The 27607-nt window shown below is 42.6% G+C and overlaps 1 protein-coding gene and 1 non-coding gene across 7 annotated transcripts; one reads left to right on the top strand and one right to left on the bottom strand.

Moving 5' to 3' along the window:
- Positions 1-340: 340 nt before the first annotated feature.
- Positions 341-27043, top strand: NDP (norrin cystine knot growth factor NDP). 6 transcript variants are annotated; one of them, XM_070785329.1, is made up of 5 exons: positions 341-701; positions 4561-4964; positions 14186-14264; positions 15609-15989; positions 25741-27043. In XM_070785329.1, exons 4-5 carry the CDS (start codon positions 15816-15818, stop codon positions 25966-25968), a joined length of 402 nt encoding a protein of 133 aa, XP_070641430.1. In that variant the 5' UTR covers positions 341-701; positions 4561-4964; positions 14186-14264; positions 15609-15815; the 3' UTR covers positions 25969-27043. The 6 variants fall into 6 exon arrangements, with proteins under 6 accessions (XP_070641430.1, XP_019811990.1, XP_019811989.1 ...); XM_019956431.2 differs by lacking the exon at positions 4561-4964 and having other exon boundaries at positions 14146-14264; XM_019956430.2 differs by lacking the exon at positions 4561-4964.
- Positions 6957-7029, bottom strand: TRNAG-CCC (transfer RNA glycine (anticodon CCC)). Its single transcript has one exon. It is a non-coding gene; the product is annotated as a tRNA-Gly (tRNA).
- Positions 27044-27607: the final 564 nt, after the last annotated feature.

Consider the following 27607-nt stretch of genomic DNA (forward strand, 5'->3'; position numbering starts at 1 on the left):
AGCGTGAACAAACAGGGCAGCCTTTTGCACTTGCTACCACAGCATCTCCTGAGAAGGAGTTCGGATTCCCATGTTTCTCCTCTCTTTCTGAGAATTTCAACTTCATCCTGGTCAGCTGCTGAATCGTTAAGCAGAGTGCCACTCTATATTTCTGTGTCTTTCTTGCGGACGTCACCTCTTTAGGGTAGCCGCATGCTTGCCAAAGAATTAAATCCCGAATATTATGTAGCCCCTTACTAAATATTTCCAAAACACCAAAAAAAGAAGAAGAAGTGGGGGTGGGGGGTGGGTGGGGACTTCCTTGCCCTTGTTAGTCCTATGCGGTTCCCATCGTAAGATGCTCGGTGGAAGGGAGCCGAGCGGTGGGCAGAGGCGGAGAGTCCCCGATACCGGGCGCCTCACATTTCCCTGGCATTCCCATTTGCTAGTGCGCTGCTGCGGCCGCACGCCTGATTGATATATGACTGCAATGGCTCTTTTCCATTTGACATTCTCTCTCTCTCTCTCTCTCCCTCTCTCTCGCTCCCTCTCTCTCTCTCCCTGTGTCGCTTAAACAACAGTCCTAACTTTTGTGTGTTGCAAATATAAAAGGCAAGCCATGTGACAGAGGGACAGAAGAACAAAAGCAATTGGAAGTAGCACGACCTCTTTCTAGCTCTCAGAAAAGTCTGGGGAGAAAGGAGCCCTGCGTTTCCCCCAAGGTAAGCAGGAAAACAGCGCTGACGGCTTCCCTAGGAAATTACTTCTTTCCAAAGCGAGCGTTTCATCCTCCTCTCAGACAAAGAGACAACCTTTAAATACCACTTAAATTTGCATTAATTGAATTTGCATTAATCTGTAGAGCTCTAGCATTGTGTTTTGTAAATGAACGGGTCTTTGAAGTCTGTGACAGAGCAGGGGAGCCTCCAAGAGAGGCTGGAAAATCTCCTTTGGTTGGACTGAAAGGGATTGGATTTTCAGACTCTGCGTAGTTAGATGGAACTTTGTAATGATTCTTCTATTTGTCCCCGTGAAAGGAGACTGAGAAGCAGCTACTCGCCGACATGGATTCCTGAAGCCCCGGTTATCTTCCCCGCCGCCCTCATCCCTCTTACAATGGGGCACTGTGAACGCGGGCAAGCCTGCGAGTTTAAAAGCGCACTGTTTACTTTTATTACTACTTATGTATGCTGCTGATCTCCTGCCAGGGCTCTGCCGGAGTGCTTAGAATGACTTCAAACAATAGGCAACATTTATTTCTACCTTTCTGTGTCACGCTTTGCAGGAATCCTGTTCCTTTGCACCTTTCTCCCAACTTGCAAGATCTTCACTTCCATAGATGCGGTCAGGAGCGCCAGGGAGAGAGGAGGATGGATTTACTATAGGATTTGCATTCCGCAAAAAGTCCGGGGAAATGCATGTTGTTTGCCTTGGCCTTATTGCAAAGGGTTATTTTTAGTAAATCAGCTTGTCTCTACAACTCCACTTATGCTACCTTGCCCAAGAAGTAACCGGGAAAGGATGCTCCCACCAGCCTGGGGACCAGGACATGTAGGGATGACTCCTACAAACACCTGAGGAATATTCAGAGGGTTCTTTCAAAGCTCCTGAATACAAGTTCTCTCTCTGAATGAACAATTGGGCTGTAGGAGGCCTGGGCATAACTCTTTCTTGGGGGACGGGAAGTTTGACTGTGTACAGAATGTTAATGACTCTGAACGCCCTGTAACTGAGGCTCATTGTCAGGGAGGAGCTGAGATAAACCTGCTTGAAAAAAGGTAGCCTCCCTTCTCTGCTGAGATTCAGGTGCAGGAAAGGAAACTCTTTGGCAAGAGGGGAGTCCCTCATTCTATGCTTGGAAACGGTCATGAATAGCAGATCCAAATGCTGTGAAGCTTGTTTCTTTTCATTTATACTAGTGTATTTTAATTACAAGGAGCTGGCATTGGCAAACTGCTTCAACACCTAAATTAAATGCCAGGTGCATTTGCAAATGTAGAGATGCCTAAAATGCAGAGTTGGCTATAGGGGTCTACCAAATACCTACCATGGGACTGCCAGATGCTTCTCAGTTGTGTGTTTAGATCAAATGCAAATATCTGCCTATTTTCTTCTCATCCGTCTGGCTTCTGAAAGTAAACTTTAGCATCCGAGTGGCCAATTTTTATCGTGGAGCAGGAACGTGCTTTCTGGGGAAACTCGTGTGATTTTCTCTAATAACTAAGCGAACAAGCATTGTTGAATGAAAATCTGGCTTTTGAATGAGCTAATTTACAGCTTTGAGAGAGTCATTATTTATTCGAGAAAGTCTGAGAAAATACCATGGATTCTATTGCTATACAATTTTAAACTACTACTGTTAACAAAGCATTTAGCCAAATCAAAACAATTTTTTTAAACTATTATTCAGACCACGATATGTGAGTGAGCACAAAACGCAATGTTTTGCATTGTTTACTTTAGCGTACATTGGATTCAGGTAGAAGGAGAGCTGGCTGAAGCCTTCTAGATGACCATGTACCATCAGCTGACAGCCACAGATGGAAACACGTCTGTGGAGTTTTCAATCTTAATTCAAGCCCCAATGACACTGTCAAGGGGAAAATAAATCATTTTTCAATACATTTAACAATTTCCAACTCATTTATTTTCCTCGGCCCTTGAAAAATGTGGTGAGTTTCTTGAAATTATAACCACCAGTTGTGGCTGGCAATTTTTACTGTATTTTGAGAACTTACAATTCAAGGCCTATTTTTCTTATTGGTTAATTATTCATGCCATTATTCTTTTAATGTTATGCCAGTCCTGATGGATGCAAAGGTAAATGAGACACTGTCTCATGCCCTAATTCTCAGTCTCTATGCTATTTCCAGTTAGATTTTGTAACTGACATGGACTTGGCCAGTGGGCAAACTGGTCAATGAGTTCCTTGTTAGAAAGAACCATTTCACATATCTGCCGGTACCCAGATTTACTAGAAATGATGGTTGTATATCAGTCGGTTTTCTTTCCATTTATGATAATGCGGTTCCCCTTAGGCTTTTATCATCGGATCCCAGGGACACGTCACTCACAGCTAGCACAACCCAGATCTTTCCCTCCTGGCTAGGAGAAGCCTGGCAAAAGGGCAGTTTATCCTCTCTCTGCTCTCTTGAGCCCCCTTTGGAAAGGACCACGTGCTGTCTGTATCAGGGACAGCTATGAGTCACCTACTCAGTGGCTTACACCAGGGCTGCTTGATGAATCATTGAATTAGAAACACACCCGGAGGAAGATGTAGCCAGTATCTCCCCCCACTTAGTTGTCCCACCCCCAGGATCGAAACCAATGACCTCTGGGCCTGGCCTAAATTCCACAGGCCCCTGGGAAGAAGTTGCTGGAAGTCCTTGCCCAAACCCAGGTCTCCATCAGAGCCACTAACAATGTTGCTTTCAAATAATCCGATCTTTTGTTTCTGACACAAGTAGGTTACTGGGGGTGGGGTGGGGGAAACCCTGAAGGCAGCATCACCAGAGTCCTTGATTTGCTTCTTATCAGCAGATAATCCCCTGTGGTTGGATTAAGATGCCTCTGACTCCCTGGGGTTGTGGGGGGAGGGGGGCTGACTCACCCTAGCCAGCCCTCAACTTCTTGGCCAGCAGCCTTCAAGCTCATCCTCACCTCTTCCCATGACAGTCAACTAAGGCAACTTTGTCCAGGCCCCCTGGCTGAGCCAGTGGGAGCAGGAGGGATGGGGCGGCAGGTGGCAGGACAGAGAAAGGAGGGAAGCTGGGCCATGGGAGGGTGGGTGAGCCCCAAGGCCCAGATTGCTGCAGCCTACCCTGGCTGTGATCAGCTGTCATTTCCTCTTCGTGTATGACACTGTGGAACATATTAAAATTTCTCTGGGATGGTATGTTTGGAATTCCTCTGATGCCCCACCTCACCAACTTACCCGGACAATAAAAGCAAGGTTGTAAGCCTTTGAACAGCTGGCAGGCTATATATTTCCCCTCTTTCTTTCGCATAATCTAGTTCACAAAAGAATCCAGCTAGACTGGCAGTGCCATGTCTGGGTACTAGTTTCCTGCAAGTCCATCCTCCACCACCTCCTCCCGCCCTCCCTGGAATCTTCCTGGGTGGCATGTGGCTTTTCTTCCATTTTGCTCTCCACCACTCCCACCCCGCCCCCTATTCCCCTCGCCTGAGCTCCTTCCATTGTGAGCTCGCTTTTTGCTCAGTCTGTTTTGCAGACAGCCTGGGTCCTGTCCCATCCGAGGCCAACAGCCCATGAGGTCTCCCCATATCCATAGTATTCCCAGGATGTCATTCTTGGCAGGAGCTCTGCCGGGCTGATGGGATCGGGGGTCTTTTTGGAGCACCCCGAGCCTGAGCCCATTCGCAGAGAGGAGCAGCCTCATGGCTCAGGCTGCCCTTTAGGCTTCTGAGAGAAGGGCTGGAGTGACCCGGGCTGGCAGGGACCGGCATACCATCACAGTGACCCGCACATCTCCAGCAAAGGGCCGGGGGTGGGAGTGCTATGGGAACGCCTGAATGCACTTCAGCCTACATTAAGAGAAATGTGGTTATTCTCTGTTTCAGGGAGAGAGACAAGTGACTTGAAACAAAGCTCCCTGGATCCTTGGACCTGGACCCGCCCCCTTGCTCTGTCCTTCCCACATCCTTCCCTTACCAAGGAAAAAGAAGGACAGACAGGACTTTTAATTTGGCTAGTGTAGGGCTGAACGTCTTTAGGAAACCCGTTTTGTGAAAGAGAGAGGGGAGAAATGGTTCCTGGGTTGAGCCGAACTAAAAATGCATGGGGTTAGGGAGGTGGGGAGGACTTCTTCTCTTTTTCTGTCTTTAAACAGCGGAACAACAGATCAGTTTATGAGCTGCAAATGGAACGACTGGACTTCTCAATTAGACATCCCATTTAAGAGCCTGTGTAACCCTCTAGGTGCAGCATCCTTAAAAGATGCTACTAATGTCCTCGGGTCCAAAAGGTATTAAGGAGCACTCTACAACGCAGCTTCCTATTCCTTTTCTTTTCCTGGGGGCTTTGGTAGTCTTTTCCGAATTAGCTAAAGTTCATTAAAAGGCCCAAAAGGAAAAATTGAACACAGCTGAATTAAAATGAGCCTTTTTTTTTTTTTTTCCTGTTAGCTTGACAAGAAGGAAAAAAAATAAGAAGGAAAAGAAAAGAAAGCGAAGAAAGAACCAACTCCCCTCTGTTGCCACTTCTTGGGTTTTAATATGAATTATTCCATACAAGTCCCTAGGCTAGAGAATCTATTTAAAGACGCCTGGCAGCGTGAAGAGAGAGGGTAAAAATACAACCACTCTTTTGTCCATCAAAGGTTTTCTTTGGGAGGACATTAAGAGCCTTCCTATTTTCCTGTCTGCCCCTACCAGTGGCAACATTCCAGCTGGTAGTACCCGCTCCTCACCCTTCAGATCAGCAACCATAAACTTCTACTTTGGCATCCAGGAAAAAAACAAAGGGTGGGGAATCCTGCCGAAAGCCCAGTGCATATGCAGCTGGGTGGGAGTAGCTGGTACTTCAGCGAGTGCTGACTTGGCCATGCAGGTTGCATGTGGCAAATTCACACACCCACACACTGGAGTTTTTAAGGAAGATTGTTCCATAGCATGCTTTCTGATGCAAGCTGCTCTCACATCTGCAAAGCTTTTCTGTTGCGTGTCTGGCAATAATTTGCTTGGTACCATCCATCCTTCCTGTCTGTCTCATCAGAGGGTCTCAGAGTCTGGTGGGTGAGACTATACTGCTGAGAATCACACCCCCTGCCTTACCAGAGCCATTTTCAGTCGTTAGAATGTAACTCCCTGGATGGGGGTTCACAGTCTGGGACAACTACTTTCTTGTTAGAAAGACTGCTGATTCAGAAATGCAAAGAATGGGTAGCTTTAGGAGGCAATATATCCCTCATGCTTAGAATCAGGAATTTATCCAATTAGAGTGCATTTCTCCCTCATGTCCAAATCTGTACATGAACATGGTCCATAGCTTTAAACTCAGTTCTTTAAGATTTCCAGTAGATATGTTTTTCTTTTTGTTTTTTCTACAAAAGCTAAGAATCTTTTCATACCATGTTCTCTCTTCCAAAGCCTGGCTCAATCCCAACTTTTTCTTTTAAGCTGTGATCCAACTGATTGCCATATCCTTTAAAAATGAAAGGGCAACAGGTTAATACATTCAAGAAAGTTGATGAGTTGTCAGAAAATGCTCAGGGGTGACCCTTCTGTGGTGCCACCCACCAACAATAGCCCTAAAGATGGAGTCTCCTCCCATCCTTTCATCAATAAGGAATAAAGATAGGAAAAGAGTAGGCCACGGGAGAAGTAAAAAAAAAAAAAAAGGAGAAAGGATTATTTTTGATGCTCAAAATCTGCTACTGGAGATTTTCAAATAGCATAATTTCAGAAAGGGAAGCTTCCCTTAATTTCACCTATTCCTTGCCAGGAAGAGGGACTTGAACTCTGAAGTTGCCTTCTTTACTTGTCATTAGAAAAAGAAGTCAACTCTTCAGGTGAAAAAAAAATTCTCCTTGCTTAAATCTAAGTAAAATGATGTAGGCACACACATTCCTGATATGGATATGACGAGTCAAAGAAATTCAATTCTTAATCAAGGTCAATTTTTCTTTAAAGCTCAAGGCAGTATTTAAGGGCTTAATACATTTCTGTGACTTCCTCCCAGTTACGGGAAATTACTTCTTTTCAGAATTAGAATTTTTCTTTTGAAGTTTGAAATCTAAAGGCAGCAGAATAGAAGTGTCACATGGGGGCTGGCAATCAAGAGACATAACCAAAGTGTGTGTGTTTTACACACAAAATACAAACAGAAAACCAAAAGGCCAGTAAGTTCAGAGTGATTAGCAATAGAGGGAAACGCATTTTTAATATTTATTGATTTGGCTGCACAGGAGTCTTAGTTGTGGCATGCAGGATCTTTAGTTGCAGCATGTGGGATCTAGTTCCCTGACCAGGGATTGAACCCTGGCCCCCTGCATTGGGAGTGCAGAGTCTTAGTCACTGGACCATCAGGGAAGTCCTGGGAAACACATTTTTATGTGATTGGCTTTTTTTTTTTTTTTTTCACTTTGAAAAAAATGGTATTGGAGTATAGTTGATTTACAATGTTGTGTTAGTTTCAGGTGTACAGCAAATTGAATTACTTATATGTGTGGATGTGGTGGGGGCAGGCTTCCCTGGTGGCTCAGATGGTAAAGAATCTGTTGGCAATGCAGGAGACCCAGGTTTGATCCCTGGGTTAGAAAGATCCCCTGGAGAAGGAAATGGCTACCCACTCCAGTATTCTTGCCTGGAGAATCCCATGGAAGAGGAGCCTGGCAGGCTACAGTCCATGGGGTACCAAAGATTTGGACACGACTGAGTGACTACACTTTCATTTTCACATATGTGTGTGTGTGTGTGTATTCTTTTTCAGATTCTTTTCTCATATAGTTTATTACAGAATACTGAGTAGAGTTCCCTGGGCTTTAACCTTGACCCTTTGACATGAATCTTTGTCTGCAAGCGTTGCTTCCAGATTGCCACAGGAGGGGATTCAGTATTCAAGTCCCATCACTAGGCAGAAAAGGCAAATTGGATGGGGAGTGGAAATACTGAGTTGCTCTATTGTTTATGCCCAATTTCTAACTAAGGGCTCTACAGCTGTTAGGTGAGATCACTACCCACCATTCCAGAACACTGTTGTGGGTGAGGAGATGCAAATGCAGCTTTGGAAATGCTTTGCTGGACACTTTGAAGAAACGCCAACATACTCATTTGGCTTCAGGGTGAACAGGAGCTTGTACCCTGAGCTAACATTGGTTATCCCTCTTCTCCTGAGGCCATAGCACAGCCAGTGGTCCAGCGGCAGAGCAAGTATCAAATTACGTCAGCACAGAGGGTCCCCAGAACACCTGGGAACCTTTTCTTTTCTACAGGGAGAGTGCACATTCACGTTTTGACGAGACAGAGTGCCCTGTGCTGGGTATCTCAGAACTCCCCTGCTTTCCTTCCAAAGGGTCTTACGCAAGGTAAGTGGTGGAGCATGTCTCAGTCCTCATGTGAAAGCCCCTTCCTGGGAAAGAGTGGGTGAAATGAAGGAAACCATCCCCTTGTAGAATTTTGCTATCTGAAATCACTGAAAGGGCAGTGAAAGGTTTGAAACATAAAAATCATGCTTCCTCCATCTCTCATGTTACTTCTTTTGCGGCTTCCTCTCTCCCTATTATTGATGAAAGAATGGAAGCAGGCTCCATGTTTAGGGCTATTGTTGATTTCTAGCACTGCAAAAAGGCCACCCCTATACATTTTCTGATAGCTCATCAACATATCAGTCACAGCTTTTAGTGGAGTGTATTTACAGAAATAATCCAAACCTCCAGAGGAGAAGCCTTCAACTATATCCTACTTCTTGACACATGGGTAATCAGACTTGGTCATTTCCAATTTATGCAAGCTTTGTCCTCTAAAAGTCAGTTATGTCAACTGTTAAGAACTCAGAATGAGTCTTTGTATAGAAACTATAGAAGCCTACAGAAGCCCAGCGTAGGATCCAAAACCCGTACCCAACGGACAACTCTTTTAGTCCAACTCCCAGCCTAAAAGGGCTTCCCTGGTGGCTCAGATGGTAAAAGAATCTGCCTGCCATCCAGGAGACCAGGGTTTGATCGCTGGGTGGGGAAGATCTCCTAGAGAAGGGAATGGCTACCCACTCCAGTATTCTTGCCTGGAGAATCCTATGCACAGAGGAGCCTGGCAGGCTACAGTCCATGAGGTTGCAAAGAGCTGGACAGGACTCTGACTAACACTAACTAATGCCCAACCTAGAGCTTCAGGAACCCTAACACAATGTTTCCATAGATGCTTTATCAAGCAGAGTGTCTTGCTCTTGACCACATTTGCAGAGAAGAAAGTTCTTCTAACCAGTCTTCCTCTTCTATCCTGAACCAGAGCATCACAAATGGCCCCACTAGGGCATGAAGATCTGTGACTCAATCCATTAGGAATAAGGGTCATTCACAGGAAAGGTGCAAGAAGGTTGAACTCAGCCTGTATCATCAACATCCTCAATTGAAAGAAGTTTAATTTTACCATGACTGACTACTATTAGTCTTTCTCTTCTCCTCATTTGGTGAAGACTGGAAAGAAACACTTCAAATTTTAGGACAGCTTTAAGAGAAATAAGAACTGGTTAAGTATATTCATTAACTGCTTCCTATTATTAACAACATGTTATGAATTTATAAATCATAGTACATTCAAACACCAAGTCAACTGATTATTAAGGGCTATTTTTATTTCTGGGCACCAATATGGCCTCATCAAGTGTCAAATTCTCATAGTTTGACTTTCAAATTTTGGCTTAGGCCCCACATTAGAACTTGTTTGGACTTTTCTGTGATCATTAACTTCTTGAGTAAGAAAAGAACTTTTTCTGTAGTATTTCTTTGGGGACCATGTAGCCCCAAAGCAAACATATACTCTGATAAGCTTGGATAGAGTTAGAGAATGTTAGAAACAGATAGAACCATAGAAATATCTAGACCAATCTGTTCTTTTTGTGGATGAGAAAACTGAGTCCCAGAGAAGGCAACTGACTTGCTCAAGATCACACAGCCAGTGACAGGAAAGTAGGTAGAGTTTTCAGCTCCTCAATATGGCCTTCCTTCTGCCAGAGCAGACAACAGTAGAATGCCCTTTGAGTTTCAGAAGGTTGTAGAATAGTTATCTAATATTTCTGATAAATGAATGTAAGACAGCGGGTTGCAGGACACAGGCTAGAAATAGGTTTGGGGAGGAAGAAATGAAAACTGTAGATAGGTGGGAGTTTGGATCACAGTGAGTGGTTTCCCTGGATTTCCTGAAAAATCAGGATTTGAAGTTTCAGTCAGGTTCTAGGTCCAGTCCTCCCACACCAGTCCTGCCCAGACAGTAAAACTATTCCATCCAAGGACACACACACAGGTGGCGCCACTTGACAGTTGGTCAGAAATTACTTCTATTCCCAGTCCTCCTTTTTCACATCCCTCTTTATCCTAGCCTTTGATTTATTGCTTCCTTCTTGGGCTCTATTTCTTGTTCCCTTTTGCTTGTTCCATCTCTTTGCTTGTTTCCATCTCTTCTCACCATCACCCCTGAGTTTGGCCATGTCTGCCAGGAGAAGGAAATGGCAACCCACTCCAGTATTCTTGCCTGGGAAATCCGATGGACAGAGGAGCGTGGCAGGATGCGGTGCAGGGGTCACAAAGAGTTGGACATGACTGAGCGACTGAGCATGCCTTGTAATGCAGGCTGGGAGAAAAGAGGCTCTCCGAGACTAGAGAGCTGTTGTTTAATCCCAAGGATGTCATCTTTCTCCTAAGATGACTCTGTGGGGGCAAGCATTGCCTCCCATGCTCTGCTACCTCTAAGTGTAGAACAGACACCATACTTGAGATGCCAGGGGTAGGAGCTGCTCCCTCCCCACTGACCTTGGGGCTGCCCCTCCTTGGAGATACCTGGGGTGGGCAGGCTGGAGGGCTGCCTTTGGGTGAGCCCAGGCTTGACCTCTTTGTTGCCACTGATGTGCTGTCAGATAGGAATAATATAAAAAACCATTCATTGAGCACATGGGATACTTTATAAAATCCAGCATGCTGTTTACAGTTTATAAATTAAGTGCCTTGGGAAGAGCATCTGACTTATTCTCCAAGGCATCTCGTTGACTAGATCCAATTGGAATTCTTGGAGTTCCTGGGAAGGGGCTTCTTAGCACTTCACACTCTCTGATGAGACTTTAAGTTTTTGTTTTTCTAATTCTAGTGTGAAGTGTTATCTAGTGGCAAGCTTTCTTCCACTTTTAAATCTCTGATTTTGTGTGTGTGCAATTCCTTTGAGAGAGGCTCTATGTTCTGCCATCTTTACCTTACTCATGCCTGAGATGATTGTTTTAAATGATAGTAAACATCGAATAATTCAGTCTGGCACACTGACGTCATTCCAAAGTCATTAGATTTCATCTGCTTAACTTGATCTTCTTAGGAATGATGCAATGGATGTTGCATATGAATTAGATGTTAAGCGAGTTCATCGGCATGTCCGAAAAGATTACCCAGAAAGACAACAGGCCAAGACTCTTTGCTTGTGGATGCAGTGAGCTGGAAGAAGGAACTAGAATAGGACCTATTTTTCTTCCTGACCCTTAAGTCTCATCTGCTAGAGCAAAAGGAGACTCATAGTAGCTGTTCAGTGTGAATATGTGTTAAATATGTATTTGTAGAAATAAGCTTCAGGAGGTAAAACCTGCATGTATTATATTGAAAAACAGTCCAGGGGGGAAATATGGATGCTGAGTACCGCCCTCCCTTGTCTGGCAAGCAGGGCAAGAATAAGGCCACTTGGCACATGTCACTTGTCTTAGCCGATTGCTGGAATAACTTGTGTGAAACCAGCACTTTATCCTTTGCCAGGGAGAAGGTCAGCCCAAGAGTGAGTTGATCTGTGGCTACAACACCATCTCTCACCCAGGAGGCTGGGCCCACTGTAAGCTCTGCTATATTATTTCGCTGAGGGTGACAGGTGGGGAAATCTGGGCACCAGTTGTTCTTTTCCACTGGTATCATTTGGAGGGTAGCTCCAAAGTCGGGCACGCCAGCCTACGTGCCTCTCCTGCCGGCAGAGGCTCCACATTGAAGCTATTAGAATGTGGGCTCTGTATATCGGCCAAGTTCATGTCTCAGAGACTGTATCCGGAGCACTGAGCAACCCAGGTCTACCGAGTTCAATGAGACAGTCACTTTCTCACTTAATCCATCACTGGCTGGGCTGAGGTTCTAAGTGTTCATTGGCAGCATTTGATTTTCATGCTAAATGGCTTTAATAAAATTAAAGCAAGTTAGAATTAATTTAATTTTGAGAAAAATAACGGAAGCTCCTACAAGACAGACATAGATACTCCTAGGCTGCCATCAAAGGGGGATCTCATCTAGAGTGATGTAAATCTCCTTCATTCCTGATTTTCCTCTTTGCGAGTGCTTCCCAGGGCACTCTGTACACCATCACCTGTGCACATCCAGACCAACACAATGTTAAGGCAACTTGGCTTAATCTTTTCTTGAGCATTCTGCTTACTTTTTCTTCAACACAGTAGTGTTAGTTCATTCAATTTGAGCACGAGGCAAAACTCCCAGCGTTCTGTTGCAAGGATTAGACTTTCACGCTCCAAGGGTTCTGTGAGTTCTGTGGCATATTTACACTGTTGTTTAAATTCTCACGTCAGAGTTTAATATAACAACTGAACAAAAAGTATCATGCTTTATGAGAGTGTTGAAATGAAAACATCTATTTCTTATTAATGGTGAAACAATATTTTTTCTGTCATTCTTTTACACTTTATCTTTATTACTACTTTTCGGCTCAGCTTATTATCTTTAAAGGGAAAATCAAATAATAGAGTTACATTTTGTATGACATTAACTAGCTCTTTATCAGTATAAACGTCATAACATTTGCTTACAAAATTATTTTATTCATCTTTTGGGAAAAAAAAAATTTAACTGTGCTTGCAATTCAGAATATTACTACTAGGTGGCAGTAGTGCACAAGAACAAACTGGTCCACGGGGAAAACGATTTGACTGAGACCAACATGCCTTCCCATACTTCTAAGGAACAAAAGTTTAATATTATTAAAACACTCAAAGTGACACAAACATCAAACATCCATTAACTTCATTACTATTTCTAAGCCAAGATTTGATTTGAAAAGAGAAAGTATTATTTTTTTAATGAAATTCTGGATAGGTAATACATTTGCAAGTTCAGACGTCTACAAATTTAAAAAAAGATATATAGCAAAAAGTCTTTTTCCCAGGCCTGTCCTCCAACTCCCACACATAACTAACTGTATAGTTTCTTGAGTATCCTTTCAGAGCTTCTCTATGTAAATACAAAGTAACATAAATATATATTCTTATCCCTCTTTGTTTTAACACAGATCAGTAGAGTTTCTGCATTCCTCTTTATGGAGGTACATATTACTTGATTGTATGAATGTTGTATAATATATTTAACCAGCCCCCTGCTAATGGAAATTTTGTGCTGTTTCCAGTTTTATGCTATGACAACCAATGCCGTAGTGAATAACCATATGCTTGTGTGATCTCACTTGTAGGAGAGTTCTCCAAAGTGAAATTGCTGGTCTAAATTATATACATTTTTGGCTTAATAAATATTGCCAAATTGGCTTCTATAGAATTTGTACCAATTTTTACTGTACTGTCTCCAAAATAAGCTTGTTTTCCCATAGCCTTGCCAACAGAGTACATAATTAGACTTTGGGATTTTTATAAATCTGACTGGTTGAACAAAGTATCTCAAAGTACTTTAATTTTCATTTCTCTTATATAAGTGAGGGACTTACATATTTAAGGGCCATCTTCTATATTTAAGGGCCTGTTATATTTCGTTTTCTGTGGAATAAATGTAAATGCCAACACATACCACCATACATACACACACTTTTATAGGATTTTGTTGTCGATGTCGTCACTTGTTTTTACCATCATGCTATGCATGCTTTTCTTTCATTTGCTTTGCTCATTTAACCATATCTCCTGGCCATGGCTCTGAAAAGAAGTTGGCAGTGGAAAGGGAAGGCCAGGACTGGAACGTCTGCTTTTCCCCTTCATCCCCTTGCCATTGATTCCTGGGGGAAATACCTGTAGACCAGAGTGGTGAAAGGAGAAGTCCAATAAATTCTCTTTCTGAGACTAATTAAGGCTTCAAAGAGACAGATAACCACTTGGGAAAATATAGTCATACTGAAACTCAGGAAATGGTCAGTAATACCTCAGCCTCTTGACATGGAACTGAAGAAAGCTCTGGCTCTTTGAGCTGAAGTCTTGCTGACTTTCAGTGTAACATGCAGAGGAAAATCTAGAATATGCAGCTGAAAAGAAAGCAAAAATGCTCTTCTGCATCTTTTGCTGATTTGGAGCTTCAGGTTCAGGTTTGATCAATTTTAGTGAGATGTTACCATTAGCATGCACATAAAGGAAAGTGGTGCAAAGTTGCATGCAAATATGGTGTCTTGAACTTTAGGATTATTCTCTACATATGAAGATGGGGGTAAATGAATCCATAAGTATCTAAAATGTTGGCATTTTTGATCAAGAGGGAGCTGCAGATGCCATTTTTCCCCAACTCCCCTACAGATGAGGAAACCGGGGCTGAAACAGTTCAAATGATCCTGTACATGATCCCCAGCTAATGAATGGCAGTGCTAGAATCCAGGTGAGTCCCCTCATTACTGTTTCCTACCCTTCCTGCAATTTACAGGGCTTCTCTGAAACACACATACTCAAGTTTTGCCATTGCCAGGGATGCTCAACTCTGAAAGAGCGCTGTGTTACATACCTTTTTCCACCTGGGATTCCACTGTCCCACACTCGCAAGACAGCTAAACTGAGGTTAAGGGAGTCTGGGGCCACTCTGTTAGAGCAAGAGTAACCAACTTATATGGACTAGAACTTCATCTTATCAATACTTTGCCATGTTTATTCAGACCGTGAGTAGGAAGCTTAAAAAAATGTTGTACTATGAAGCAAAATATTCAAACTTTTATCTGAAATACCTTTGAAAGCTTCTCTGAAGCTTTAATTATTATGTTCCTTTTGTTTTTGATGTAATGTCAAGTCCTCCAATTTTCCTAAATGGTTGAAAATATTTTTGATGCTCTCTGTCTTCTGGTGTGATAACGCTGGCCATGCCTTAGGTTGGGGTTACTGAAGTGATTTGAGCTGACTATGGACCTGAGTCCTTTGTTCAAGAGGTATATGCTTTAAAAAAAAACGAGGCAAATTTCAGGTATGGCATGATCCCACTTTAATGACAAGTCTCTGCTCCAACAACCACTTACTTTTTCAAATTATACCATGTGCTTGGGCTACAAAGGCTCTTCAGAAATGTGTGAGTCTGTTGGCAACTATACATGTGTTGCCTTAACCACACTGGAGAGCGGTTAGCATAATGTGTATTTCCGATGCAGCTTATCATTGATGCTGGGTGGCACGGAGTTTCACACAAAAACAGGATGAGCCCAGAGTGCAGAAGTGGAAAACTAGGTGGATGGGTGGGTTAGACGTGGACATGGAAAATGTGCTTCTTTCCCGTGGGACATGTCCTGTGTTTGTTACTGCTGACCTGCCTCCTCTCAAGCCCTGGAAGCTGACATGGACATCAAAGCTTACTGAGACACTAAATAGACCCTCTTGCCCCCACCAGCCAGGAGTAAGAATGAGACTACCCAATTGAGTTATGCTAAGGCCAGAACCACATGGTTAATCTTGACTATGGGTTCAAACTATCCTTGTTACTTGTAACATGGACTCCAGCGATCAGAGTCAACATGTACTTTCATTAAACCATTATGTCCACCTTTAAATGATTTTAAATATATACCATAAGCTATGGGGGAAGCGGTACGAAATGGCTGACAGCTTATGAGAATGACACTCTAGAAACCAATATTTTCAACTCATAAATGACATGGAAAAAATTCTACTCAATACCTCCAGGGTTCCATTAGTTTTTCTGGATAAATGTTTCTGGGGAAAATAATTTCTGCTTTCATTCCAGTTGTGCAGCAGATACAGTGATGATGGACCGCGAGTGCAAAGAGTAAGACGAAACTCCGGCATACAAAGGACAATGACAAGCAGAAAGCTCCAACCAGATCCTGCCCTTTCTTTGAAAGGAACTGGAGCCTAGGAGGTGAAGGCATTTCCAATTTTTAGTCCTCTGCCTCCCTCTGCTGTTCTTCTTGAGAAGTTTTCCCTTACAACAATGAGAAATCATGTACTAGCTGCATCCTTTTCTATGCTCTCCCTGCTGGCGCTAATGGGAGATACAGACAGCAAAACAGAGAGCTCATTCATGATGGACTCGGATCCTCAACGCTGCATGAGGCACCACTATGTTGATTCTATCAGTCACCCGCTATACAAGTGTAGCTCCAAGGTAAGACCAAGATCTCTGTGAGATATCCTTACTCCCAGAAACAGGAAAGAAGGCCTATTCTTATAACAAGAGATGGGGAACTATATGGCTGACCCGTAGGGACTGCCACAGAATCACGCTTTTAGAGTTTCCCACCATGCTTTCAACTGTTGTCAATAAAGCTGCCTAACTGACCATGTACATACCTAGCTACCTTCATTCTATTCAGACTGCTCAAAGTCAATAAGAAAGGCTGAAAGCTTCCACAATAAAGTTGATGCTAGGCTCAAGGTGGGAGGGGTATGTTTTATCTTTGGCTGTGAAATTGATGAGCAGTGGTATCCTTGTTCAAGAAAGAAAAATGGTGTCTACATGTTTTCATAATTCCTTCTATCTCCACCAGCAATGAAGAGGAAGGGAATACAAGCAATATGATTGTGCATTGGAACATACTTCTTGGTGGGCTCTTCAAATAGTTTCCTGGTCCATGCCTTTCTCTTACTGCCGTGTTTATGTGAAAATGAATTCAAAAGAAAAATGGCCTTTTGATAAGTTATTATTTTATCTTGATTATACAAGTCATTCTTGTTTGGTGCAGGTTATACATATATATTTTGCACAGGCAAAAATGATGTCTCAGTGTTGAGATGGAGCGTATGAAGTAATACCATGCTTAAACGTCACCAAGAGTGGCCAGCCATGTGGACCACCCAGAAGGGAGGCACACAGTAGGGAAAAATAGACTCAGAAGGAGACTTCTCACGACTGTCACTGCTCCCAGTCACATGAATGAAATTTGCCCACATTTGGTAAATAAGAATTTGTTTAGCTCAACCTCAGAGATTTTCATTTCCAACCCTGAGACTAAAACCACTTAAATATTCTCATATGGCATGCATTTTTTTAATTACCAGTATAATTAAGAAGTTTTGGTAATATCAACCACTAAAATTGAGACCATATAAATTAATGGCTCTTCTCTCCATTTAAAAACATTACGACTTCTGTCTCCTGTTAAAATTTCCATAGCATTTCTGAGTATAGCTCAGTGATGATGGCTTGTTTTAGTTTAGGGAGATCAGAATTTGGATTAACTCACTTTAACCAAAACTTCTTATTTGTACTTGTTGAACTAAAAAAAAAAAAAGCAGTAACTAGATAAACTTGAAATTTTGCAAGCCTGCAATTCCTTCTTAGGAAAGATTATAAAACAAATTAAGAAAAAACAATCAGGACATGTTCTCACAGCTGTGATTGCTGAGAAGCTGTAGGCCTGAGGTGAGATAGACTAGAGCAATTACTAATTTCTCCTCCACTCCCCCTACAGAGAGCACTAGTACTTCGTGTTTCTTATTCCATGGATGATTTCTCCCTCTACTGAGTTGTCCTCTATAATCATGATTCTTTTTAAAAAAGAAAAAAAAAAAATCAGGGACTTCCTTGATGGTCCAGTGGTTAAGACTCTGCACTCTGACTGCAAGGGGCACAGGTTCGATTCCTGGTGGGGAGGCACTAAAATATCCCACATGCTGCAAGATGAGGCCAAAAATAAGTTAAAAAGAAAGGAAATAAAATTATTTCCAAGAAAGTGTTCACTTGATGATAGGAAAGAACAGGAAAATTGAAACATTTCTAAAAACTAAAGAACAAGCTGAGATTTGATGAAATGATGATGGAGCGGCTTAGCAATTATCACATTAGTTAAAGAAGGGTCAAAGGAGAGATAGCCTTAACTCGAACCCAACAAACTCATGGTGCTTGAGCATGAATCCTAGAAACAGACTTTAGTCCACCTTTGGTCACCTCTGTTTCTTCCAGAATACCATGATAAATAGCGCAAAATCGTGATTGTAGAAAAATGTTTGTAATTTCATGGGAACAATCTGTTTTCAAACATAACAAACTATCCCTAATATAGCAATAGTTTTATGTAAATGGTGCTTGCAATTATAAACCTTGCTTCCTTGGCCATAAAATATGCCTGGCAGAATCTCAACTACCCAGACCTTCTCTGGATTAAATTTTCTCTATGTATTCAGGAATAAAAATTGCTTTTCATTTTGAGATGTTCTATAAATCTTAATTCTCACAGACTCAGGCTAGTTTATCTGGTGTCTGGTCTTTGGAAGACAGATAAAGGGGAGCTTTTTGACGCATGCTCAAGGAAGAAAGAGCATTTGCTTAAAATTTTAAAATGTGTCAGGCACCTCATACTCTATGATCTAATCATTGCTGACAAACCTATGATGGAAGGCTTTATCATCCCTATTTTACAAGTAAGGAAAGCTGAAACCTGAAAGAAGTATTAAGTAGATTGGTCAATGTCAGTTAGCTCAGGATTGGCAATGTCTGCCTTGGAGTGTTCATCTATCAATTCATCTTTCATTCAATTCATTCGTCTTTCATCTGGCTCTTCCTATTTTGGAGATATGCAAATAGAATGTAAGAGCCACTATTTATTTTTTATTATTTTAAAAAAATTATTGAAGTATAGCTGATTTACATTGCTGTGTTAATTTCCTCTGTACAGAAAAGTGACTCAGTTTCACATACATATAGATATATATATATGTGTGTATATATATATATATTCTTGTTCATATTCTTTTCCATTATGGTTTGTCACAGGATATTGAATATAGTTCCCTATGCTATACAGTAGGACCTTGTTGTTTATCCATTCTATATATAATAGTTTGCCTCTGCTAATGCCAAACTCCCATTCTTTCTCTCCCCACCCCTTCTGCCCCTTGGCCATCACAAATTTGTTCTCTATGTCTGAGTCTGTTTCTATTTTGTGGATAAGCTGATTGATACCGTATTTTAGATTCCACATATAAATGATATCATATGGTATTTGTCTTTCTCTTTCTGATTTACTTCACTTGGTATGGTAATCTCTAGATCCATCCATGTTGCTGCAAATGGGAGCTGGTATTTAGAAGTCTAGGCTCAACTTCTGGTCTGCTGAAAATGATGATTTACACTCAACAATATGTGTAGAAAAATAAAAATAGTAGGGAAAGCTTTTCTGGGACCCTTCCATGAGACTGTTTCCCCTCACTCTGAACTTGCAGCTGGTCAGCCCTGGGGGCCTGTCTCCTATCTTCTAGCAATTTTGGAAAGGGCTGACAGAGTCAAGCAGAAAGGACCAGCCACCATGGTCCATGAAGGAGGTCAGTGTGGCCACAGGTTACTATGTGCCTGCTGACTTTCAGCAACACCTTCTAGGATTTGGTGCAAAAGATTCAGGGAGTGGCAGCTTCATTGACAGTCTTCCCTGGAATTTTTAGTAAAGGTGGTAGAGCAAACAAGTAAGGGGTCAGAGGTTAGTGGAAATGAGTTATCTGGGGAATCTTCAAGGGAACTGAGGCATCCCAAGCTTTGAAGTGAGAGAGACCTGGTTTTAAATTCCAGTTCCCCAGTTTGTAAAATTCCAGCTTCACATCCACTAAGGGTGACTTAGGGGCAAGTGAAAACATTCTTTGGTGCCTCAGTTTCTTCCTATGTGAAGCTAATGCTGTCTTCCAAAAGGTATGGGTCTGGGTATTGGTGGTAATATTTGTAACGCATCCAGCTTAATATCTGGCATCTAATAGACATTAATAAATGATAGTGTGATCTTGATGAAGTTTTAAACTGGACAGGTGTTTAGACTCACTCTTCTATTTCAGTCACCACTGAAACCTCAATAAGTATTGGGATCTCCTACAGCCTTAAAGGATTAGGAAAATGAAGCTCACCGCAGTTCTTGTTAAACACAGAGACCTGGTGGGGGTGGGGAAGTGCACAGAGGGGCTAAGTAAATGTAAGCCACTGTACTGGGTGCTGAAAGGGAGGATCCAAGTCAAAAGGGAACAGATCGAGCCGTCTGACCTCCCTTCTCAGGTGAGTGGAGGAAGGAGGGCTTGGAAGGGTGTGTTCTGGATTCAGGCCAAGGAGAGGTGTTCAGGAATCAAGGCTGGGAAAGCGAGTCCACAGGACAGGGCTGTGAAGTCTGAGCTGGGTGAGGAACAGGAGATGGCGGCACCAAGCCAGGAGTGGGGAAGAAGGGCGTATGGTTGTGTGAACTCTGAAGGGCCACAGGAGCAAGCAGGCAGCGGCCAAAGGAGAAGGAGGAGGAGGATTCAGGGGACAAAGCCTGGGGAAATTCCCTAAGGAAAGGGGACCTGTGATGCCCAGGCTGAGCCTCAAGGTTGAGAAGGGGCGATTAGGATCCCCGAGCCATTTCCTAGTGCTGCCCATGAAGCTCATGGAGAAATGAGGGGAATCGGGGATATTGAGTTTATAACACAATTGCCTACTGGACGGATATGACTTGATTTTTTTTTTAAAAAGGAACAAATTTATACTGTGGTGGGTAGTTGAGGCACAAAAGTTAAAAGAAAACACAGGCTACATTTTTGCCCTCATCATGCTTACAAGTAAAGCGGGGAGAGAGGAAAGGGAAGCATTCGGTGTGCAGAAGTCTCTTCATGTCAGTTCGAGTTGTAACCGGAGTAAAGGGACCAGGTTCTAGCTGGAATCCACCAAGTTTCCACCCGCCCTATGAGAGCTCACCCCACCACCCACAACTACTTCCTCCCCCTGGGTGCCATTTTGTGGATGCCCTAAGCCTGACACGGACCCCTCAGAGGTTGACCTGGGTCTCTGGAGATGAGCTAAACAGTCATTTATCAATGATGTTGGTGAGGTAAGGAAGGGGAGAAGCAGAGGTGAGTCACGTTCCTGAGGAGAAAGCGGGGTGCTTCAAGGGGTGCCATGGAATAAGGGATGTTCACTGCTAAGAAAACGCAAAAATTTTTTCTCAATCGATTGAGCTAAAATAGCCAAAACCCTATTCTGATAGTGAAGGATGGAACAGGTGGGTCTTTATTCTGATAGTGATGGAGCCCATGACCTGCACCAGGAATTCATGGGGTCTCCACATGACAGGAAAAGAAAGTGGCTTTGGAGAGGGTGAGTCTTTCAACAGGGGTGATGAAAACCATCTGTGTTTGGGTTTTCTCCCTCTTGGAAGACGCTTGTGTATTGCAGCAAAAGACATAACTATCTAAGAACTGTGGTAGGTCACCAGAGAGAGTGGGAGCCTGAGGTATCTGGCTGCAATCCTTGGGCTGGCCCCAGGAATCACAGCTGGCTACAACCCTCACAATGTAGCCTGAACTTGTTTATGACCAACTAGCATCTTATGCTAGAAACTTGAGAGCTTGAAAGGCTGACTTTTATGCCCTAACAGTATAGCATCACAGTTAGGAGAGAGAGCTCAGGAATCGTGGGGTCTTGGTTCAGAAACTTGGCCCTCCATTGTACAGCTGTGTGACTTCAGGCAGATAACTTATCCTCTGCCTTTGAATTTCTTAATTTGTAAAGTGGGGAGAGTTTACCTTTTGAAGTGGTTGTTAAGTATTAAGTTGCCTGTGAAGGGCTTGGCACAGTGCCTGGAGCCTAGTAAATGCTCAATACATGTTATATATCATCATCATTATTATTCTTTTATTACTACCCAAGGACCTTCTGTTGCTCTTAGCCTCAGCACATGGAAATCAGATTAGAAAATGAAAAAAGTCTATCCTTGAGCAAATACTCTGAACCCGGCAGCTCTGTTTATGTTAAAAAGAACTAGATTTCACATCCAGCCAGAGCCAAGCGATTCCAAGGTTGGGGAGATACAATGAGGCTGCTGGAGAAGTTGCCTAACTTCCTAGCATCAAGCCATAAAATAGCAAAAATTGAACCTACCCAAAAAAAAAAAAAAATTGAACCTGATCAAAAGCAGATACTATGTATCTGTCACACACACACACACACACACACACACACACACACACACACACATTCCCCCTCCCCTCCCCAGTGCAAGCTGTGAAAAATCAATAGAAGTTTGTATGAGCAATAACCACCTATTGAACCCACTCCTGTAGGGGTGCAGCTCCATGTGGGTTCTTTGTCCAAAAATGTTCATTTCTTGATTTGATAATGGAGCAGTGTGTATGGTCTCCATTAAGAGTAGTTAAGTGCACTGCAAAATGCAGAGGAATTAATAAAATACAGCCAGGTCACCCATGTATGAGGAATGTGCTTGAGTGTAAGCTGGGGGCCAATGTGTTTTGGCAGGTAAACTGATGCTTGAAGGTGTCAAAGTTCTATTGAACTGAAGGATGGATTGGTGACCAGTTAGAGGGTGTGTGGTATCATCCAGTGAATTGCTTGGAGGTTGTGGGAGTCTTTCAATCACTGGGGAATGGAGTTGGGCAAGAGACTTGACAGTGGAGGAGATATTATTTAGGACTGCCATCGCTCTTAGAAGATCCAGCTGTGCTTAAGTTTAGAGATAGTGATGATGGGTCCCAAGAAGCCCATACATAAGAAAAGGGTCAGACTCGTTATATGGTTAGGACTCCATATCGTAGGCAGGTCAAAGTAGATAACAGTAGGGGTGAGTTGGCTCACGCCTCAGGAAAGCATCTTAATATTAGGAGGCATGATATTACAGTGCCTTAGACTAGGGCTTTGGTTTTAAACAGACCTGGATTTGATTTCAGCTCTGCCTTTTACCAGATAGGTGAGTCTGGGGAATTTATTTAAACTCTCTAAAGCCCCAGTCTCCTCATCTGTAATAATGACAGAGATAATAATAGTATCTTTCACAGAAGATTGTTATGAGAATTAAATGAAATTCGATAAATGTTAGCTTCCATCATAGGTGGTGTGTGCATGCTCAGTAGTGTCCAATTCCTTGAGACCCCATGGGTTCTTCTGTCCATGGGATTTTCCAGTCAAAAAAACTGGAGCGAATTGCCATTTCCTGATCCAGGGATGGAACCCACCTCTCTTACATCTCCATGTCTCATTTGGATATGACACACCATATGTCTTTGCCCTTCTGAATGAAGTCTGCTGCCACAGCTTAGCTCTATCTATCCAGACTGAAACTGAATCTAGAAAGACTCCATTTGTAGAGGTGATCCTTTGAAGAACTATTCATCTGCCTAATAGATGATCCACATTAGAGATGAGCAATTTTAACATTACTCCAAAGTGAGATGTGAAGGAACTATTTCCATGTATATCAAGGGTAAGAAGAGACTGGGAAGACCTTGAACTTTTTCTCTCATTAGATGGATGGTGCGGGCACCAATAACTGGCATGTATGATATAGACTTGTGGCATAGTCTCTCAAAACCAGTTTCAGATCATGTCTGCTTTCCCTGTCAATATGAAGAGCAGGCAGGGTAGAATCCAACCTTTAATACAATCAAAATGACTTACAGCTGCCATTTTTTCCCTGCCTCTGTGACCTTTCAGAGAAAATAAATCAGTAGGTCTAGTCCAACGTATCCTTCACCAAGCCCTGCTAGTCTCATCTTCTCTTGTTGGTTGCTAAGAGATTATTGAATTCACCCAGCATCTTTTCAGATATTGATGTTAATGAGTTCTGATTACCAGAAGTCATCTTTGCCTTTTGGAAAGATGGGTAGGCCATTTACTTCTTTTAATTCTTGGGCATTAAATTCTGTCCTATAGGATGATATTAGAGATGATAATAGCTGGTAAGTTTTCAATAATAATTGCTAATTCTTAAAATACCATGAGATAAATGTCAAACAGTTTCATGCATATTTATGGACTGTTTAATCTTTTATTTGAATAGTTCCACTTTTTATGTTCTTGTGGGTTCTGGAAGTATAGGGCAACTTTTTTTCCATCACTTAATGTGAAATTCACCAAGCAAGACCCTCCCACATAAACAGACCAATAATCTCAGGTTTCCACCACCTTCTGTGCCCCAATATATAATGTTCCATAGCTTAATGAATCAAGCTACCCACCCTTCTCTCACTATGACTACCACTCCCAGGATACCATTTATGTATGGTACACATAAATGAGTCTCTGCTCCATCCTTTTAATCTGTATGCAAAATATAAGGTTTGTGCTTATATCCATTGTTTGCTGGAAAACTTTGGTAGCTTGCATCAGATTCTTAAAGGGTCTGTTTACTAAAGACACATTAAGAGCCCCTATAAAGAATCTTCCCAGGTAGCTCAAGTGGTAAAGAATCTGCCTGCAATGTGGGAGACCCAGGTTCGATCCCTGGGTAGGGAAGATCCCTTGGAGAAGGGCATGGCAACCCACTCCAGTATCCTTGCCTAGGGAATTCCATGGAGAGAAGCCTGGTGGGCTACAGTCCATGGAGTCACAAAGAGTCAGACACAACTGAGTGACTAACAGTTTCACTTTCACAAAGAACACACAGCCTCTGCTACTTAAACCTAAGCTTTATTATCGCCCTAGCCTACCTTTGGAAATGGAGATGGTCAGAATGAATGCATCCTAATATTTGCCTTAAATGACTCTGAAAATGCAATTGCACATAATCTTAGTCTTCTTCAACATATATGCCCAGAAGTGTGATTCCAGGTCTCAAAACATCCCGTTTCTATTTCACTCTCTTGTTCCAAGTTGTAGTGCCCCGAATACTTCTTCCTAAGCATCATTAGGTTATTCTCTTTTTCTTCTTCAGAAACCATATTTTTTTCTCTTTAGTAATTTCCTGTAGATAGCAAATTTCTTTTCTTTTTCTGTAGTCATTCTTTATTTACCCCCGATTGCAGTTTGGAATGACGTTCTACATTTTGAGACTGATGGAACTGGCATGGAGCCAATGGTAAACTACCACCTGTCAGTAAAAATTTCTTTTATTCTTTGGTTTTCATTTGCACATCATGGTGGTGGGCTGTGTCCAGTGGTACTAAATCCCCAGCGCACCTTCAGAATCACCTAAAGAGCTTGGAAAACCGTGAAAGTCTGGGCTCAACTCCAGAGGATATAAATTCACTTGGCCTGAGATGGGGCCTGAGTGTTGACATTTTAGAAGCAAATTTGCAGCAATGTAGAGATGGTTGGATAGCATCACCGATTCAATGGACATGAACCTGGGCAAACCCTGGGAGACAGTGAGGGACAGGGAGGCCTGGCGTGCTGCAGTCCACGGGGTCTCACAGAGTCGGACATGACTTAGCAATTGAACAGCAACCACGGGTGATGCTATCATACTTCATATTTTCGTGTATAATGACAGATACAGATTCTTTTTCACTTAGGTTGGGAAATTTCATTGAATAGCAGCTGAAAGGCCAGTTTCAATTGGGAAAATTCATTTATGTCTGTGGCAAACTTTATTTTGATGAAAAGTTGCACTAGCCTTTTACCACCAGATGAAAAAAAAATGAGGAACTTTAAAAAATTAATGTATTTAAAATGAAGCAAAAAGCATGTATATATCAGGCTTTGTTTTGAATGAATCTTTTCCCCCAGTCCTTAATGTAAAGATCTTGTGTTATAACTTTTAAAGCCATAACGATAAGAGTGCTAAACTGTGGACTTAAAAGTAGGTCTGTAAATGTTTTTACACTGGTCTCTTCCAGCAGGAACTCATCCAGCCAGGAGTGTTAGGGCCTTTTAAAGGATGCTTTGGAACTTGGCTAAGGTTTTGGCTTCCCCGTGGGTAACTGGGCTTCCCAGGTGGCACTAGTAGTAAAGAACCCGCCTGCCAATGCAGGAGACATAAGAGATGTACGTTTGATCCCTGGGTCCTGAAGATCTCCTGGAGGAGGGCATGGCAATCCACTCTAGTATTCTTGCCTGGAGAATCCCATGGACAGAGGAGCCTGGCGGGCTACAGTCCATAGAGTCACAAAAAGTCTGACATGATGGAAACAACTTAGCACCCACGCACCTGAAGTAACCACTTCTTTTCTCTCCCCAGATGGTACTCCTGGCCCGGTGTGAGGGACACTGCAGCCAGGCGTCACGGTCTGAGCCCTTGGTCTCCTTCAGCACTGTCCTCAAGCAGCCCTTCCGCTCCTCCTGTCACTGCTGCCGGCCCCAGACGTCCAAGCTGAAGGCACTGCGGCTGCGCTGCTCAGGGGGCATGCGACTCACGGCCACCTACCGGTACATCCTCTCCTGTCACTGTGAGGAGTGCAGCTCCTGAGGCCTGCTATTGAGTGGCTTCTGGATGGGACAGACCCTCCCCCTTGCTGAGGCAGTTCAACCAGCCAGGGAAGGACTGGCAAGGGAAGAGTTAAGGCAAAAGAAAAAAAAAAAAAAAATATATATATATATATATATATGTATGTATGTATGTATGTATGTAGCAATTCCCACGGGATTCTGCATATTCTAGTAATAAAGAGTCTACATGCTTGTTGACAGAGATACTCTGGGAACTTGTTTTCCATTCCCATCTCCTTTCCTTGGTACCATTTCTTTTGGTTCCTTTTCAGATTCAGGCATTTCCCCCTTTAGTGCTGAATGCCATCTGGGCTCCAACCATTCAGCATTAGTGGGAAAAGTGGGCTCCCAGGCAAGAGTGGATCAGGCTGTCACAGTTTTAGTATTGATGACGGAAGCATTTGCTTTGGAAAGCAGGAAAGCTGAATTCTTTCTGGGACATCCTCTGGCTTTTTTTTTTTTTAAGTCTTGTGACTGGGTCTAAGGTTGCCCTTGCTGCTAAATATTACCAATTTCAAATTCCGGGCACCAAGCATATGGATATGTTTAGCCAGGTTCATTCACAGCCAGCTAACTGATGTTAAAATCACTAACAAGCAGATTCTCCTATGTGATGCTGGAACTCTGATAGCCATCATTATTATTCAGAAGTGACTTTGGGAAAGTAAAAGTGGCATAAAGAATTTGTCAATTTGAAGCTCTCTCAGATAAATTATGGTAACGTATAGTAAGAGAGCAGACTTTTAAAGACCTGCACAAATATGGATCCTGCACTGACTTTGAAAAAGGCATATATGTACTAGTGGCATGGAAAATGCTCTATACTCATGCATGCAAATTAGACAACCAAGTACAAATATCTTTGTGGGTGTGCTATAGCTTTAGCCATGTCATGGGCGTCATTCTCTCATATCCACTTGTCCATGGGACTCTTGCTGCCAAAAATGGTGGCCTGGCTCATCTTCTTAATATTTGGTTCAAATAGATTTTGGTCCTTGAGGCTCAAAATTGGAGTTATTCCCATGTTTTGAAATAAAAAGACAGTATCTTCAAAATCTTGATGGTGTAAGGATTGTTTTTTCCTACTCAACTACTAGGATGTATCCCCTATGGTGTGTGAGGGGGATCCAGAAATAGAGGGAGATAAGGTTTCAGAAGATACTGGATGGGGACATTTGTTTGAAAATCAATGTACTAGGGTAGTGGGGGCTTATGACATGTGGCTTTTAGTCTCAGAATCTAGCTTACCAAATGGGCACAAAATCTGGTGCATCTCTTAGGCACTGTTCTCAGAAGAAAATAAGTATCCATAAATGAAGTCTGAAGAACCAGAAGGAGAACAAATGGTTCACAGACAATGGTTTCTGTGCCATTCTGTGCCCATTGATCCAGGGCCAATGGTACTTAGGAGCATTGCAAGAATACTCATGGTGCTGGCATAGTGCTGTGTCCACTTTAAGCATCTCAACACTAACCCAGGCTGGCAGTTCAGCTTCCAAGGCAACTGTGACACCTTGCTGTCTTGGTTCACCAGAGATGACGGTGCATCCCACTGTTAGTACAGTTAACACAAGAATTACATTTTCTGTAGTGATGATGGTTTTATACATTCTTTGGCA

This window comes from Bos indicus, chromosome X (assembly GCF_029378745.1).
Source record: "Bos indicus isolate NIAB-ARS_2022 breed Sahiwal x Tharparkar chromosome X, NIAB-ARS_B.indTharparkar_mat_pri_1.0, whole genome shotgun sequence".
NCBI lineage: Eukaryota > Metazoa > Chordata > Mammalia > Artiodactyla > Bovidae > Bos > Bos indicus.

Coding starts and splice junctions, on each gene's coding strand:
- NDP (XM_070785329.1), top strand. CDS start 15,816: ATGAGAAATCATGTACTAGCTGCATCCTTTTCTATGCTCTCCCTGCTG. Junction 15,990..25,740: donor TATACAAGTGTAGCTCCAAG/GTAAGACCAAGA, acceptor TTCTCTCCCCAG/ATGGTACTCCTGGCCCGGTG.